Source organism: Ctenopharyngodon idella, chromosome 5, assembly GCF_019924925.1.
Source record: "Ctenopharyngodon idella isolate HZGC_01 chromosome 5, HZGC01, whole genome shotgun sequence".
In the NCBI taxonomy this organism is placed as follows: Eukaryota; Metazoa; Chordata; class Actinopteri; order Cypriniformes; family Xenocyprididae; genus Ctenopharyngodon; species Ctenopharyngodon idella.
The window spans coordinates 19,815,804-19,835,126 of record NC_067224.1 but is presented as its reverse complement, the minus strand read 5'-3'; the positions used below and the strand labels follow the sequence as shown (position 1 = coordinate 19,835,126).

Genomic DNA, 19,323 nt, shown 5'->3' with positions numbered 1-19,323 from the left:
AGTTTATTGATAATTTGTTTCTTCACAGTTTTAAATTCCTTTATTGTGTGTTTGATGCTAATTCATAGTCCTTGTACTGTGTGACCCAACAAACACCCGGTTGCGAGTACGAAATAGTTTAGAATGTCAAAATCAGTGTTTAGAATGTCAAAATCGTCAAAAAAAGTCATTTTATGCAAATCCACATCCCATTATCATGGGAATATATCATATTGGACAGAGTTTTACCGTGCTGACTGTCATAACCGGACGAGGCGCGCTGTTTGAATGCTGAACGGAGAATGATTGACAGCTGCAGCTGAGCTGAGGGAAGGCGAGTTTCCTTGAACTTTAATTTAACGATGTAAATATTCTTCTGTCCCTCACATTAAGCTTCATTTGACTTTGAATATATTGCACGAAGACTTAATGCTTGTCTATTTCTTTTGGTCCACCCTTCCCCCCCTTGTGCCATAGGCCTATAAAAGAGTGCAATAATCAAATAACTACGATCAGACGGTTATTTTATTATCGCGACAGGCCTAATTCGACCTTGTGTCATCACTTACCCCCTATATCGTCTCAGGCTATATCAAAAGAAATCCACAAACAGAATAATACTAAACAGGCACAGAGGCAGCATTCACAAAACATATTAAACACTGATACCTCATTTACAAATTAAACCTGACACTGAAACACTGTAAAAGCTAAATATTCAGCACAAGAGAGCAGACAGAGAGCATGACACTCCCACATCCTGCAAAATCCAGGATTTGTCAGAAACATCTGCCACACTGATGTCATTTGGCCCCATCAACACCACTATAGAGATAAATTAATATATAAAGAATAACTAAATCACCACTCTGGACATGGTTTGATTTGTCAAGGTCATGGAAATATTCAAAAATCTTTAAAAATAATACTGAAAGCTATACATCCATTTGTGCTGGGGAAGATTATTAAATCTTAACATTAACAATGATCTGAGAACAGTTCTGATGGTCAAGATTACTTTTGGGAAGAGGAGGATCAACCTAGATCAGCATGAAATGGCAACCTCTCCCAGAGGGAGTTTCTCTGCTGGCCAATCTTAAAGGGACAGTTCACCCAAAAAATTAAATTGAAATCATCTCACCCTCATGTTGTTACTAACATGACTTTCAGTTGGATCTATGTTGTTTGGACTCCAAAGATCTTATAAATATCTTTTGTGTTCCACAAAAGAAAGTCATAGAGATTTAGAACAAATATCCCTTTAACCCTATTAAAGCGGCTGTGTCGTCGCCGACACATCAAACCAAGCTGTATTCGTGTTATCATAACTCTTCAACCAATTGCACTATCAAAATAATTCAAATTGTTCCTGACAGCAGACAACATGCGCTTTTCGGCAATATATGGCTTATTACGGTAATTTCTTGTTTTCCGTCCGCAAATGATGGCAGCTTTTCAGGAGAGCAGGAAGAAAGAATTTGAACGGAGAGATACGGTGCACGGCAGGTTAGAGAGTTTTGGATTGCATAAAATAATAAAGAAAATGAACAAAAACATAGTGAAGAAGTAGTAAACAACACAAGAGGCGATTGGGATGATTTTTTATGAGACTTGGGAGGACTGATTAACTGTAAAGAAACAGTAAGAATTTTGAATCAATTAAACCAGTGGTTCTTAAAGTGTGGACATCTGCATAAAAAAAAAGAAAACAGCGTTCGCAACAGCGTTCAAGTGTGTGAATAGCGGTTGGCGCTAGTTGCCTTTATAAAGCGGCACCGAACGCCAATTCCACTTAACTGTTCTTCTACAGACCATTGACTTGTCACCATCTGAACAAGCCCGACAAAGAAGTTCCTTGCCATAGAAAAGCATCTCTACAGCGGACGGCATCACAAGCTGCTATTGCATCAAAAAGGCATACAAGAAGCTGAGCTCGTCACGCGCTGTTGAAAGAGCTCACTGAAGCCACTGATTATATGTTGTTCATCCAAAGCTTCACTAAAATATTTACATTTTTTGTTTATTTAAATTAAAAGCTATGTTTTGATTAGGGCTGCAACAAACGATTATTTTGATAATCGATTAATCTAACGATTACTGGACTGATTAATCGACTAATCATCGATTATTACACTGATTAAATCAGTATGCTTTGTTTGATTATTCAACTAGCAATTAGGTAAAATATTGAGTTATACTTTAACTAATAAATAAAACAATGAAATCTCTCCAGCTTTTGAAAGTGTATTTTTTATGAATTTGTTAAAAAAAAAAACTCTGTTAAAATGACTGGTAATGTTTTATTAAGTCTGGGAACTTTTTTAATAAGTACAAATATGCAATATGTAATATTGTGCATATTCTTTTGAAAATGCTCGTCTCTAGATTTTTTTTTCTTCTTTTTTTATAACTATCGAGGTTATGGTCATTGAATGGCTTTCCTGAGGTAAATGTAACATTTTGTGACATATTTGTTTTCAATGTTTGTTTTAATTTGTTTTAATGACATCTTTGTGCGGTAGAAACTCTGATTAAGTGATTACATTAGAGATGGATTCATTTCAGTAAGTTGTACTGTATCTTTCAACATACTTTTTGAAGTTCATTCATGTTTATTTCGTGCTGTAATAGCAGAAAAGAGGAGATAATAGGTTTACGTGCCGCTTGACCCGAGGCGCTACAGCGATCTGTCACTACACATTAAAGAGCGTCAAAACCACATGTATTGTTTGAATCCCGTAAAATTGTCTGTGTCCTCTTTGCTCTGCTATGTACCTTTCACTGCGTGAGAAAATGGACGTGCGGCGTGAGAACAGTGTGTTTGAATGAGAGTTGGTAGCCCTGCATGACAACATTTTTTGTAGTTATGCTAAACTTTATGTTTGTTATGTTTAATGCTATGTTAAACTTCCACATTTTATGAGTTCGACTTCGTTTGCACTATGCACTCCAAAGCACCGTGTCTTCTTCTATTGGATTCGATCCGGGAGAGCTGCATTACAGTATTGCGCTACAGCGCCCCACTGGTCAAACTATTAAATAGGTCATTCGAGATGAAAAGACTATTCGACAACAAAAATATTTGTCGACAATTTTTTAATCGTTTCAGCCCTAGTTCTGATCTATTATTGATCTATTATCTATTATTGACAAAGTCACGTATAAGCCGCATTTTATTATTACATACAGAAATAATGTAAAATATAATTAAATAAAACTAAATATATGCTATATACTATTTTAGTTGCCCAAACTCCACAACAAATCCTTTCAATTTAACGGTATTCAAAATAGAACAAGAATGAAAAATAAAATCAGCCTAGCTATATAAACCTCAAGCCAAAATGAAGTTAAAGCAAAACTGAAACAAACTGCCGTTGAGCTCACGTAGCCAACCTCTCTCATTCGGCACAAATCCAAATTGTTCCATATTCTTGATGTATTTGAACGAAAGGTCAAAATAATAAAAATAATAAACAAAATTATAAATGGAGCAATTCCAAGAGGGTCCTCACACCTTCGGTGATCAGACCCTAAAAAGAAAAAAAAATAAACATAACTAGTGATGCACCAAAATTAAATTTCTGGGCCAAAACCATAGGGGAAATTTCGGTGCATCCCTAATAATAACATATACATGCATGGATGAATTATTCACAATAAGATCATTAAAATGCATTTAGAAAACAGATTTCCATTTCATGGGAACTTTAACTCCTTGGTAGGCTTGCTACGGAAGTCGGTGTTACCGGTGTTCAGTCACAACAACGGTTTCATCACTTGCCCACCGTGGCACCAAGGCAAATTTTTTCAGTTCAACGCCTTAAAAATATTTAATGCAATTAATGCGGTAACCATTTTTCTGTATATGTTCAAGCTCTTATTCATGCAAATGCTTTCAAACCATTCAAGTGCGACAAAAGAGAACGTGCTGTCTGTGAATGTTCTGCCTATGTGACACACACAACGTGCGCCAGTATCGAGTTCTGTTCCACGCTTGACCGAACCATAACACACAAATTATGCCAAAATGTCAGTTTTGTCAAGTATCCTCATCAGAGCTGTCTTAAATTAGTTAAATTAAGCCTTAAATGAACGCAAAGATTTGTGAAATGGGACGCATGTCAGATCCGCGTCGTGTGCAGCAGCAGATCTTAAAGTGTCATTAATGTTAATCAAAGAGAGAGAGAATTACTCACTGCTCTTGACTAAAGAACTTAAACGTCCTGTTCCTTATTTTTTTGGTTCCACGGTTTGATTTTCAGTTTTATATATAAACGTTGTGTAAGTTAGCGTATTTGTTATTTTATATTAGGCCTAGCATGGTGTATTCTTATTCGTTTTGTTAATAAACATTCTATGTTTAAACATAAGCGAGTTTGTCGTTGTACTGTTTTGTGTTTTTCAGTAAGAATAATAACCCACCATTCAAGAAATTGCCGCTAATTTGAAACTGAAAGTAAAATGCACACGGCTGCACAAGGCCACAAAGGCATTCATAAGCGATTTAAAACAAAAAGAGGTGGAGGCCCCACCCCCTGGTGACACCGGTATGACCGGTGTTGTCACATGACGATTCATTTTCTCACCGTCACATCCCTACTCCTTGGTATCTACGCACCTCATACAGATCTGCAGTCCTTGAACATCTCTACAAACAATGCCTTAAACCACAACGGCCTTCACAGACACTGCTCTGCAACAAAACAAATCACCAAGTGTTGACCCATCATATGATAATCAGTTAACTGATAATAACATTGTTAAAATTAAATCAACAATTTTATCAAGAGGGAATAGTGAAAGAATATTTAAATGATACAATGGGAACAAAACCCCTCCAAAACTCAGTCAACGTGGCAGCTTGCCTCTGAGTATTTTCCGGTGCTTGCTCGCTCACTAGCATTACCGTGCCACGCTTGGCCACAGACACGGCAGCACAACAGTTACACGTCCTGTGTTCCACTCCACTGTCCCTCAGCCAGCACATTAGGCAACAGCAATGAGAAATGGGGGGGGGGGGGAATCTGGCCTGGCATTCTTTACAGGCACATTGTATCTCTCCTGATGGCAAGCCTAATTAAGCTGCAAGTGGTGCCGCAAACAGAGCTGCGTTCTGCTGCAGGATCGAGAGAGAGAGAGAGAGAGAGAGAGAGAGAGAGAGAGAGAGAGAGAGAGCGCACCAAAGAGGTGTGCTGGATCCACCTGAATTGCATAGGAAGTCATCTTTAGATTTAGATTTCAAAACAGCATGATTTTTCACTGCACTAAAGCCAAATCAACCTACGTCTGTCACCTTGAACAGAAAAGTACAAGGTATGGGCTGTAAGTGTGAATGACAACTACTTTTCTTACCTTCTGCGGTTATAAACACTGTGAACTTCTGCTTTTATGCCAGTGTATGTACTCTGCAGTCTGCACCCTAATTAACAGATCTGAAAAATATTTTCTGAAAACGTATTCGCAGGGTTTCTGGGTGCTAATCGACATTTAGACATGCTAAAAGTTGACACTCACCAACAACAAAATATTGGAAAGCGACTAAAACATGTTGCACTCAATCTCATCAGAGTACCTTTAAACACTCTACTAACCAGTCATGAGAGGTTAGTGGTTGGAAGTAGTATTTTAAAAAGTGTGTTGGAAGGTACTTCCCCTTCAATATACGAGTCTTATTATGAACCTGTGATTGCAAACAAATTCGATTTTATGCACATAAAATGTACAGGGGTGTGTACATTTGTGACCCTGGACCACAAAACCAGTCATAAGTTGCAAGGGTATATTTGTAGCAAAAGCCAACAATACATTGTATGGGTCAAAATTATCGATTTTTCTTTTATGCCAACAATCATTAGGATATTAAGTAAAGATCATGTTCGATGTAAGATATGTAAATTTCCTACCGTAAATATATCAAATATATTTTTGTAAGTAATATGCGTTGCTAAAGACTTCATTTGGACAACTTTAAAGGCGATTTTCTTAATATTTAGATTTTTTTGTGCTGCCAAATCGATTAATCGCACCCAACATAAAAGATTATATATTATTATATTTGCATATATTATATATGTGTGTTTGTATATAAATACACACACACACACACACATATGTATAAATATGTGTTTATAAATATATTATGTAAACACAAACTTGTGTTAGATAACGCAATATTTATAAGCAAGTCTGAATATCTCTGGTAAAAATCACAGTATATATCTTTAAACAGACTGTTGCAAAGATCTGTCATCATCAGTTGTGAAACGTATATAGGTGCGTAAGTCCAAACTTTATGTAATTTCCAAGCAGCAAAATTGACACATACTGAATACAGCAGGTTTCACATTCAGCACTTGTGTTATTCTCATGATTTTAGAGACTACTCTGGCTTTTTACATGCAAGAGAAGTATAAAACGTTTTGGGAAACCCACAAGTATGAGAAGTCTCAGCTCATGTTTATATATTACAAAGCAGACTTTAATAATGATTTTTAGCAGTGAACTAGTGGCTGTGGTATAAACTCACACCAATGGCGTTAGCCAGCAAGCTACTATTAGTTAATCCGAGGAACACTATTTACCCGGAAAACACAAACAAAATCTAAATATCTCGGATATATAGAGATGTAAATCAACGGCATAAGATCACCTAAATCAATATATAGAGCAAAATGAGCCGGGAGAGAGTCTAAGAGAAATAGCCGTTAGCTGAATGTTGCACCTTTGCGTCGCCATCTTGAACATACGCGCTCAGTTCTCACGAGCCTGCGTATAATTCACCACAAAGCACTCAAAATATTCGCATTCAATGATACACTCACCTCATGTCCTTAAAGACACTCCAATAAGCGCTGAAATGTGAGTCTGTGCGGTTCAAACGTGCGGTAATGTAATTCGTCGGCAGTGAGACTGCGCGAGCACTCACACTCACACACACACACACACACTTCAAACACAGGCTTGTTATTTGTCCTCAATGAGTCGTAGATATATATTCGAGTCGCTTTCTTTATGATTCTGCGCCAGAAATTAATATACGTCACAAGTGTTCCGGTTTCTTCTTGTTGAATGCCCAGTGGCTTGCATTTTGTGCAGCTCTTGTGCACCTGAGGAGACGGAGTGAAAGAGTTTTTCTCAAGCAAACAGGATGAAACGGTGTGACGTTCAAACTCTCCCCACAGGCTGCCTTCACCCCACCCAAGCCTCAATCTCCGTATATTGCTGTACACCAGAAATACAGGGAAAGAGGTGTTTTATTAAAAATCATCTTTTAGAAACGAATTGATTCCCGTATTAGTAATTGTTTTATATATGCTTCCGCCTTTTAAATTATTCCAGCTAAGACAACTATAATTTAATCAATTCTGACTTGCAGTTGTGCTTTTTTTCGGACTTCAAAATTAGATTAGGTATATAGGTTGGAAACAGAAATAATATTATAGTTTCCTACAATAACCCAGTCTATTTATTTAAACAATCCTATCTGCACGTCTATAGGAACCATTAGTCAGGAAACGATGTTCTACACGGACTCTTTCATGGCGCGGTCGAGATGTTTGTTTTCGTTTCCATCTTATTTGTCTTTGTGGCTTACACTGTTTCTATAAAGTTGGTGTATTACAGATTTAGTCAGTTATGGCCACACTTACGAAATAAAATATCCAGCCCTTTATGCACCACTGGAAACGCACATTTTTGTCCAACACAAGAGAGGTCCGGCGCGCTCTTACGGAACTCAGAGGATGACAAGCCCCGCGTGACAGCCAACGAGACTCGAGCTCTGTTAGTCACTGCACATCCAGATGACGAATGCATGTTCTTTGCACCTACAATCTTAAAACTTGTTGAATCACAAGCATCCGTTTATTTGTTATGTTTGTCAACAGGTAGGTTTACTATTCCGTAAATAAAACCATAACCTGAATATTTTTTCAATTCTAATGAAAACTCTTGGTTATTTATAAAAACCAGAACCTTTTTAACTTTTGCCTTGCAAATGCATGCCGTTTAATAATGCAATTTTCAACAACTCTGTGTTGAAATGATTAAATAAAGAAATCTGAACTCATGCTGAAGTATTTGCTATGCTTGTATAATGTAAAAGAGACATAAAATATTTCTGCAATGCTCAGGCAATTACAACAATCAAGGACTCCAACGCAAAAGAGAACTGCTTGACAGCTGTGCAGTTCTGGGAATTCCATCCAACCATGTCACCGTCATAGATGACAAGTAAGGCCCGCACAAATGACACAAAAAGTAATTGTTCACTCCAAAATGTAAAAGTCTGTCATCATGCTGATCTAAACCTGTATGACGTGCGTTCATAATATATTATAGAGGTTATATAATTTATTGCAATTTATTCCTGTGATGGAAAAGATTTTTTAGCAGAAAACATTCTAATATGCTAATTTGGTGCTCAAAAAAATGTTTCTTATCATCATCAATGTTGAGAATTGTAGAACAATATAAAAACATAAGATATCTCTCCATAATTACTGCTAAGTTGATTAATTATTTGACCTGAGCACAGTTGCATTTACATGAATGATGCAAAGCCATTATATGGCAGATTAACCGATTTTCTTGCACTATGCAGTTGCTTCTGATGAATGAACATGATAAAAACCTCACTGGATGAGTAAGATGCACAGACCTGCCAACCCTGATCTTCAGCATAACTCCATTAAGATAATAAAGATCGTGTCAATCCATCAGCTCCCAACACTGACAATAAGCCCTATTCCACTCTTGGTGGGGGTGTTTCATTAATGCTCTGAAAATAAACATTTAGGTCCAGTGTGGCCATCCCCCCCGAGGCTGCAGTTGCAGCGAGGACACCCATTAAGGGTGTACCATGCTGAGTCTGGCCCCTCCTTTTCTCCCCTGGCTGCCCTGTGAGCAAACATTGGCCAGGCTACAAATGAAACCCCTCCATTCTTGTCACAACAGAAGCACAGACAGCTCAAGCTGATGTATGGGAGCTCGCTCTGTCACCCTTAGGACATAAATGACCAGGCAGGGAGACTAAAAGAGGGCAGTCCTCCACCCCTCTGAGAACTCTATGATGACACGGCCTGAAAAAAAAAAAAAAGTACATTTTCTAAAATAGTCATTGTAATCCCACAATTACCAACATCAGTTTGATAATGTTGTGAGCTCCTCACATCTGTGTGGTGTTTTCTTAGTCACGGTTGAATTTTCAGCGTTTTCATGAATCATCAGCTGTTTTTTGCATTCACTCTATAAATCTTAACTATATTCCAGATTTCCGAAATACAGGCTGGCCAAATAAGTTTTCTTCCTACCCACATATTCCGTCATTGCTTAGCTGTGCCACAGTCTGGCTGAAGCACATGTATAAAACAGCAGGAGACACGAATCAGTAATATTTACACTATACTATTGAAAAGTTTGCGGTTAGTATTATTAATACTTGCTATTTTTTTGTTATACTTTTATTCTTACACTATACTTTTATTTAGCAAGTACACATTAAATTGATCAAAAGACACAGTAAAGACATTTATAATGTGACAAAAGATTTCTATTTCAAATAAATGCTGTTCTTTTGTATTTTATTCTTCAAAGAATCCTGTAAAAAAAAAAAAATTAACATGGTTTGCACAAAAATACTAAGCAGCAAAACTGATTTCAGCATTGATAATACTAAGAAATGTTTCTGTGAGCAGCAAATCAGCATAATAATATAATACCCCTTAAAGATCATGTGACACTAAAGACTGGAGTAATGGCTGCTGAAAATTCATCTTTGCCATCACAGGAATATAGAACATTTTTAAAAGTTATTACGATGGAAAATAGTTATTTTAGATTGTCATACTATTTCACAATTTTACTGTTTTTACTGTATTTTTCAATCAAATAAATGCAGCCTTGGTGAGCATAATAGACTTCTTTCTAAAACATTAAAAAATCTTACCGGCACCAGATTTTTTAACTAGCGTGAGTGCTTTTACCCAAAGCTACCTACAGTTTACTTATTGTAAGAACAAGCTGAAGTTAAATGCCTTGCTGAAAGCTACAATGTTAATAGACTCGGATGAAAACAGTAGGCTTAGAGGAAAAACTGCGATGGTAAAATATGTTAAACGGAGCTGTGAGTAAATTTTTCATCCAAATATTTAGTAAACACAATGTGTAGAGCTTAAATAACAGACATTCCAATTCTTCTGAAATCTGCAATGATTTCTGTAGACGTCTTCACATCCAGATTCTGATAGGGCCTGCCGATGCCTCGTTCGGTGACCAGCCCTGACCTTTAACTACTACACCACCACCGCAGCTTTATATGTCTGTATTTTCTGTAACTGGTATTAGCCATCATTGGGTGTTTTTTGTATAAGACTCAGATGTTGAAATATCACCTGAAGTTCTGCCAGGCAATGTGCTGTCGTTGCATTTATGCAAACCAGCTGTGTGTGTGCGTGTGTGGGAGAGATCATTTATACATGATTATAAAATGTTGTCTCTTCAGAGCGTACTTCTATTGCTAACACCTTTTTTCAGAAGAAGCATAAGGATTTTTAAGGTTTGAAGCACAGTCTTTTATTTTTTGGTATTTTTGCCTTTTATTGAGATAGTATAGAGAACTGACAGGAAGTCATCATGTAGCACTGAGATTTTAGCAGAAATACAATACACGTCCCCTTGCATAGACAAACGGAAAACCAGTTTTGTTTTCTTACTGCATTTTAATGAACCTGACTGAGCATTTTTGGAATTCTTCGAAAACAACACTTGATCTTTTGTTTCTGAAATAAATGTATTTTTTAGGCATTTTACTGAAAACAAGACAACAATACCAAGTTAAAATAGATTTTTTGCAGTGTGTGCCCTTGTTCCATCCATCTTCGCCACGGTAATGGTTCTTCTCAGTCAAAATGTCATGTTGAAGATGGGTATTTGCTTTTTGTTAAAAAGAATCAAAATGTGTGGCAGGCAGTAATGCCAGTGAAATTCAGATAACTTGTGCTCTGTATAGTATTTAGCTAGTCCAGTTTCTCTGAAAATAATTGCAATCCTCTTGCTGAAAAATCATATGAAGGCATTTTAGATGAAAAAAAACAATCTTTTTCAAAAACTTTGCTTCAATGGAATTTTGTTAAATAAAATAAACTAGATTTTTCCTGTCCACCCAGAGAATGGCAAGCAAAAAATATGATGCATGTGTCACAAACTCAAGTTCTCCCAAAAGAATTTGCATAGTCATGGTAATATGTTTTCCAGGCTGTTTTCCAAGTGCTGTGACCCACCCTGCCTGCAGTTCTTCCCTGCATGAATCTGTTCCTTTAGTAAAGTGCGCTCTAAACTTCCTTCTTGGCATTGGTGTTTTCGTGCTTAAACTCTGCAGAGCCCCAGAGGTCCAAAACACCATCGCATGGCTGAAACTTCTCCACATTTAGAGTTTGTTGGTTTCTTGGAAGAATGGAAAAACTAAAGCATAATGGACCCTCTAGCTGTCCCAAATGAATATGAATATTTGCACGATCAGATACGCCCTTGTTTTGACTGCTTTGGACAGAGCTGTCACATTTACCTCAATTTGGATCGTTTAGATCACTGTCTGTGTGTGTGTGTGTGTGTAGTACAAACCCTTTGCGTAAGTGGGGTCAGTTAGCAGGCGTCTTGTTTTAGACCGCTCTAGTGGCGGTACGTGGAATCGGGGTGTGTTCTGAGAAGCATGGGAGTTTTTGTGTGTGTTGACTAGGTCATAAGTATCATGTAAACTCAGACACCCACCTGGAACTTTCATAATCAGCTGGCACAACGCCCAGTTTGCATGTGTCTCTCACTATTGCTCGCCCTATCTTTATTTTTTAACATAATGTACACACAGAATAAACTTTGATCCATTTTCCTCGTTCACCTTATCTACCGTATCTCAGTCTTTAACCAGGAGCTGACCCTGTAATCTTTATGATTCTTTCCTCTGTAGTCATTCACAAGCACGTACACAAACACCCTGCATAGCCAAAAACCCAGATAGCAAGTGACTTAAATACTCTAATCAAGGTCATCCTGATCTGTTTTTATTATTTTATCTAAAGTATGTTACAGATTTTGTTGGAGCATAGTTAACTGATGACTGCTGTGAACTGATAACACATAGATCTGGAAGATGAGCTTCTGGGTCTTTTGTTTGCCTAGCATGACCTTAGCAAACTGTGATAATCTCTAGCTTTCATGTGCACGTTTAAGCTTTTGTGTGTGTGTGTCAGCGTCCTGGCAGGGTCATCTGGGCTCTGAGCTGGTTCAGGAAAGGTCGCTGGGCAGTGATCAGTGATTGGTGTGCATGCAATGATCCTATTCATTCCCTGCAGTCAGCAGCACCGACCGCTGTTGTACGCAGAGTTCTGAACGCACACACACTCAACTGAGTGGACAAAGGTTACGTGAGTGCACATAGTTAGAGTGACAAAGTCTTGCGGACTTTAGTCTCAGTCTCAGACGTCCACAGACCACTCACTCACTCACGCACATTGCATGCAGAACTGGTAAGAACTGGTTCAAGTCAGCAATTGCTATCTGGCTGGCTGGCGGCTAGCCTGCTACATAATATTCTGGCATCAGGGTCCACGGGTTTTTATCAGTCAACTAGGAAACAAAGTTGTTTTTTTACAAGGTGCTTGTCTAGTCGTTGGAAGTTTTGTGAGGAATCAAAATTGTTTTTGAAATTGTATTATTTCCCCTTCAATTTACCTGCCTTTACTTAAACTACAGGGATGTACAATATATCTGGACTATATATACTAAATACTTTCTATTTTAAGTAAATGCTGTTCTTTTGAACTTTCTACATCAAAGAATCCTGAAAAAAAAAAATGTATCAGGGTTTCCACAAAACTATTAAGCAGCACAACTGTTTTCAACATTGATAATAATAAGAAATGTTTCTTGAGCACCAAATCAGCATATCAGAATGATTTCTGAAGGATCATGTGACACTGAAGACTGGAGTAATGATGCTGAGAATTCAGCTTTGCATCACAGGAATAAATTACATTTTAAAACATTAAAATAGAAAACAGCTATTTTAAATTGTAATAATATTTCATTGTTTTTGCTGTATTTTTGGATCAAACATTTAAATTTTTTTAACTGTAGTGTATTATATATATATATATATAATCAGTGGGTACGGAAAGTATTCAGACCCCCTTAAATTTTTCACTCTTTGTTATATTGCAGCCATTTGCTAAAATCATTTAAGTTCATTTTTTTTCCTCATTAATGTACACACAGCACCCCATATTGACAGAAAAACACAGAATTGTTGACATATTTCAGTTTTTCTTTTTTAATAAATCTGCAAAAATCACATGGTCCTAAGTATTCAGACCCTTTGCTCAGTATTTATTAGAAGCACCCTTTTGATCTAATACAGCCATGAGTCTTTTTGGGAAAGATGCAACAAGTTTTTCACACCTGGATTTGGGGATCCTCTGCCATTCCTCCTTGCAGATCCTCTCCAGTTCTGTCAGGTTGGATGGTAAACGTTGGTGGACAGCCATTTTTAGGTCTCTCCAGAGATGCTCAATTGGGTTTAAGTCAGGGCTCTGACTGGGCCATTCAAGAACAGTCACGGAGTTGTTGTGAAGCCACTCCTTCGTTATTTTAACTGTGTGCTTAGGGTCATTGTCTTGTTGGAAGGTAAACCTTCGGCCCAGTCTGAGGTCCTGAGCACTCTAGAGAAGGTTTTCGTCCAGGATATCCCTGTACTTGGCCGCATTCATCTTTCCCTCGATTGCAACCAGTCGTCCTGTCCCTGCAGCTGAAAAACACCCCCACAGCATGATGCTGCCACCACCATGCTTCACTGTTGGGACTGTATTGGACAGGTGATGAGCAGTGCCTGGTTTTCTCCACACATACCGCTTAGAATTAAGGCCAAAAAGTTCTATCTTGGTCTCATCAGACCAGAGAATCTTATTTCTCACCATCTTAGCAAACTCCATGCGGGCTTTCATGTGTCTTGCACTGAGGAGAGGCTTCCGTCGGGCCACTCTGCCATAAAGCCCCGACTGGTGGAGGGCTGCAGTGATGGTTGACTTTCTACAACTTTCTCCCATCTCCCGACTGCATCTCTGGAGCTCAGCCACAGTGATCTTTGGGTTCTTCTTTACCTCTCTCACCAAGGCTCTTCTCCCCCGATAGCTCAGTTTAGCCGGACGGCCAGCTGTAGGAAGGGTTCTGGTCGTCCCAAACGTCTTCCATTTAAGGATTATGGAGGCCACTGTGCTCTTAGGAACCTTAAGTGCAGCAGAATTTTTTTTGTAACCTTGGCCAGATCTGTGCCTTGCCACAATTCTGTCTCTGAGCTCTTCAGGCAGTTCCTTTGACCTCATGATTCTCATTTGCTCTGACATGCACTGTGAGCTGTAAGGTCTTATATAGACAGGTGTGTGGCTTTCCTAATCAAGTCCAATCAGTATAATCAAACACAGCTGGACTCAAATGAAGGTGTAGAACCATCTCAAGGATGATCAGAAGAAATGGACAGCACCTGAGTTAAATATATGAGTGTCACAGCAAAGGGTCTGAATACTTAGGACCATGTGATATTTCAGTTTTTCTTTTTTAATAAATCTGCAAAAATGTCAACAATTCTGTGTTTTTCTGTCAGTATGGGGTGCTGTGTGTACATTAATGAGGAAAAAAATGAACTTAAATGATTTTAGCAAATGGCTGCAATATAACAAAGAGTGAAAAATTTAAGGGGGTCTGAATACTTTCCGTACCCACTGTATATATATATATATATATTGGTTTCTGTCAATATAGGTATTTATCTGCATTATTAATATTATTATAATATGAATTATTTGTTCTTGCTTGATTCTGCCTATGTTACTTTAAACCATCATCTAGTGCTAACTTAACAGGTACATTTTTGTTTCATTCATCTCAAAATTAATTTATCCATTTTTGATGCTGTACATTATAAAGTTGATTGATATTGATTTGACATTGACAAAAAAATGTAGATTTAAGTTTTAGTGGATTATTTTATTCAAAATAGTAGTGATTTTTAGTATCAGCTTATCGATATCAGCTAGAATTGTAATTGGTGCATTCCTACCCTAAAACTGTACATGTTGTTCAGATAGCCTCTTCCTGTTTAAGTTGGTGGTCTGCAGATTTATCTGCAGAGTAGATCAGACTTTATATCAGCTCTCAAATGTCTGACTATGTGGGACTGTAGACCTCATGTACTTGTGGTTATCATCATCTCTAATTATATTATCTGCGTAGGCTCATTTGCTGGCAATTAAAAGTTGTCTTTCTGATTCATTGAATTGTTATGACATGCATTGCACAGTGAGTGTGCATGATATCCATTTTATTGTACACTGACTATAAAGTTCTGTTGTATCTTACTTTGTTGTATCTTGTTGTATCTTACTGTCTCAGAGTGTGTGTCCTTATGGGCTCTGAATGAGTCGTGTGACCCTCTTCTCAGAGTTGCTTTGCTCTCTCCGGCACACAGCTGCATTGACCGCCTACACTCTGACCGAGGCAATGCATCATGGGAGTGCTTTTGTGATAAGAGCACATCTGACACGCTTCACTGAACTTGTACTTAGTCAACCCCCGTGCTCTTTTTCTCTCTCTTTTTCTGTATTATTCATTGAGGCAGACAGATGTACTCCCTGTCTGTCTGAACACAGACCACACAGACCACCTGCCTGGCAGGGTAACATCAGGTTGAGTGCCTGTCCTCTGTTTACTTCCTCTGACAGGTCTCTCTCTGTGTCTCTGTCATGTGTTGAGAGCTTACAGTGGGTGTTAGGTTAGTTTTTGTATGTTTATCCTTCATGTTTTCTGTGAATGGGGTAGATATACACACAGTTTCTCAGAAAAAGAGCTCTTGCATTTCCACAGAGGCTGTCTGAGAATTTATAAAGGAAGCTATAATCTTAAAGGGTTAGTTCACCCAAAAATGAAATTTCTGTCATTAATTACTCACTCTCATGTCGGTCCAAACCCGTAAGACCTTCGTTCATCTTCAGAACAAAAATTAAGATATTTTTGATGAAATCCAAGAGGTTTCTGCTCACTTGGACAGAGTCAGCCAATACTGAGCGGTGTTCTGACATAGAACACGGAAGCGCTGCACTGTGTCAACAATGTATACAGCATAGGAGAATGACAGGGAAGAGAAGAAATTGTTGAATAAAGTCGTTATTTTTGTTTTGTTTTTGTGCAGAAAAAGTATTCTCGTCGCTTGTTGAACCACTGTTGTCACATGGACTATTTTAACAATGTCTTTACTACCTTTCTGGGCCTTGAAATTTGTTATGACATTGTTGCCTCAATTCAAATTATGTCAGGAATAATTGTAAAACTCTCAGCAGTGTTCGGCAGCAGCATCTCTACTAATAACAAAGATATAAGTTTAACTGCTTCAAAAACAGAAACGTTACCACCTCGCTACTGAGAAATATCATGTAGCTTTTAAGTTATGAAACTATTTTATCGAAAAAGTCATTCGCCAGGCGTGCACATGTTTCCGTCTGTGTGCGAGTGTGTCTGCACAGAATATGTGTGTGTGTACAGCGAAAGAAAGAACGGGGGAAAGAAAGTTGGCTTTCCATAGATTGGGGTGTCCAAAGTCGGTCCTGGAGGGCTACTCTCCTGCAGAGTTTAGCTCCAACTTGCCTCAACACACCTGCCTGTAAGTTTCTAGTATGCCTAGTGAGACCTTGATTAGCTGTTCAGGTGTGTTTAAGGAGCTAAACTTTGCAGGACAGTGGCCCTCCAGGAGCAGGATTCAACACCCCTGCCATAGATAATAAAAGGTCATTTAGTGAGAAAAACATAAAGATTGTCATTTTTATTTTATTGTTTGTCATATTTGCTTGGTCAATGTCTTTGTGGGTTTTCATTCATTTGCTGTTGTAGGCTGTAAGGACCTTTGAAATAACTTAAATAATTTGGCGAAGTGATATGGAGCTGTAATGCGGTCAAGATCTGTGACCTATTTCACAATTATGACCTTTTATCTTAGTTATGACTTATGTCATAATAATGAATTAATGAATGAGGTCATTAATATCTCATTATTTTGACTTACTGTCAATTTCGACATATGTCATAATTATTACTTTGTCAATTTTGATTTTTTTGTCATAATTATGACTTTTTAAGTACAATTTTTGACCTTTTACTTCATAATTATGACTTAGTATATCATAGTTTTGACTATTAATGTCTTAATTATGACTTTAATAATTATGATTTACATAAGCATGATTTGTTTATCTTATGCGGCGGGAATGGGCTTCCATAATATAGCCATAAATCAACCAATGTTTGCCAAAAATTATATTTGAATAATATGAAAATGTATAATTGCATTGGACAATAGCAACAAAAGGAAAAAGCAATAGCATTCGTCACCCTCCATATTTAATTATAAATTGATTTGGCAAGAAAAACTAAACCCTGTGTGATGTATAGGCTGCAGGAAGAGGACAGAAAGTTGGGTCAGGTGGGTGTTGGGGCTGATGGCAGGTCAAGACCCTCAGAGAGATGAGCTCTTTTAACACGATTACCAGACAGCACTGAAAATGCACTCCCTGCCAAGAGCTTGTCATGATTAGAAAAAACTCTTTCCTTCTTTAGGAACATTTGGGGTTTTCTCTTCTGAGGCAGAAACGCTCAGCTGATGTGTTCTCTACCATTTTTCTTGATTTGCTCCCCTTCTTCTTTTCATCATAAAGCAATGTTCTCTGTATTATATCTTGAAAGCTGCAAGGCTTTTTTTGTGCCAAGTATTTGAGAGTGTAATTTTATTTTAGTAGGTGTTCTAAATTTGGCTGAAAAAAAGCTGTTAGGCTGCTCCTAAACATCTAAATGAATGAAGAATGTAGCTTGAGCTTTCCAGTTTTCTGCAGTGCAGAGCTACTGACTAATAAAAGTGCTTCTTAAACTTCATAAATCTGCACAAACATGACTGCAAACCTGAACCCATTTCAGTCAGATATTTTCCATGCTGGAAGGGTTAACTGTCGTTCAGCAGTCAGCTTTTCCCAGCATTCACCGGGGCCTTGTAACGGAAAGGCAGCCCTGGCCCCATGTGACCAGACAAAACAAACGCTGCCAGTCCCCCCCCACCCTCTCTGCTCACACACACACACACACCGCCTCCTCAGTAGGCTAAAGTTCATCTGCTGCATTCAGATGCCTGCAAGCAATTACACAAGCGGGTGAGCGAGTGAGCGAGAGAGAGAAGGAAGGGAGGGACCAGAGAGGTTACTATGGGGCATTTGACACTGTTGCTATAGTGAGGCCAACAGTCTGCCTTGATCCATTCTGAAAAAGGTCAGGTAGATCATGTGTGTTTTTCTCTTGCTTTCTTTATTTCATTATCATTCTCTCTTTCTGTTCCATTTTTTCTTGTTCTTGGTTCTGGAAGATTAAAGGTGTAAGCTTTGAAACATTCTTCCCTTAAAAAGGCCTGAACACTCAGAGTTGTTGTTGACTTTGGAAAGAATGTTTGCGTATGTGCTAAAATTATTAAAGCAACAGTTCACCCACAATTCTGTCATCATTTACTCATCCTCACGCCATACCGAGGCTGCAATAATTTTTTCCATTAGACGGTGAAGTTTTGAAGAGTATTCTGGCTTTACTATAATAAAAAAGTGGAAGGGTTGGGGGGGAGGTTGTCAAGCTCAAAAATGCCGAAACACCATAAAAATATCGTAAAAGTGGCCCATGTGCTGTATTCTATGTCTTTTGAGGTTATACGATAGCTTTGTTTTAAAAGAAGACCAAACTTAGACGTGTGAGAGTCAAAGCAGTTTGTCATCATTGACAATGATGTGATATTTTTGTTGTTCAAGAGACTTCTGTGGTCCATTCAGAGCTTCTGCGGAGAAGAAAATGATCAAATTATCAAGACTGGTTTATTTTTCACACATAGCAATTGTGTGACTTCAGAAGACTTCTAAAGTAATTGACCACTTTATAGTAATTATGTTTTTCTGTCATTTTGAAGCTTGACATACCCAGTCCTCATTCACTTTCATTATATGTAAAAGAGCAGCCAAGATATTATCCTTCTCAGTCGCTGAGAGGTTGATAAACTCTTTTGTCTTTTCACGTGTTGACTATTGTAATGGTTTTCTAGCTGGAGTATCTAAATCCTCAATTAACAAAAAAAATATTTACAAAATTCGGCTGCTAGAGTTCTGTCTGGGGTCAGGGCTGGTGAGCATATTACCCCTGTTTTGGAGTCTTTGCACTGGCTCCCTGTCAGGTACCTCTCCCGGCTGACATAAGGGAAGCAAATACATTAGTGACTTTTCT

The 19,323-nt window shown here is 38.0% G+C and overlaps 2 protein-coding genes across 15 annotated transcripts in view; one reads left to right on the top strand and one right to left on the bottom strand.

Annotated features, from left to right (window-relative positions):
• The window catches only part of ncor1 (nuclear receptor corepressor 1), an 86,789-nt gene extending 79,142 nt beyond the window's left edge, over positions 1–7,647 (bottom strand). For 10 of the 14 annotated variants that reach the window (XM_051895628.1, XM_051895632.1, XM_051895636.1 and 7 more), the window contains exon 1: positions 6,804–7,144. The gene's annotated coding sequence lies outside the window, so the exon portion shown is untranslated. Of the gene's footprint in view, positions 1–6,803; positions 7,146–7,631 lie in introns of those variants that run through there. The other 4 variants (XM_051895639.1, XM_051895630.1, XM_051895645.1 and 1 more) reach the window with 2 other exon arrangements.
• Positions 7,480–19,323, top strand: part of pigl (phosphatidylinositol glycan anchor biosynthesis, class L) — a 28,962-nt gene continuing 17,118 nt past the window's right edge. Inside the window, exons 1-2 of the mRNA XM_051895647.1 lie at positions 7,480–7,868; positions 8,115–8,214. Of these exons, the coding sequence (XP_051751607.1) occupies positions 7,535–7,868; positions 8,115–8,214 (434 nt within the window). The 5' untranslated portion in view covers positions 7,480–7,534. The remainder of the gene's footprint in view (positions 7,869–8,114; positions 8,215–19,323) is intronic.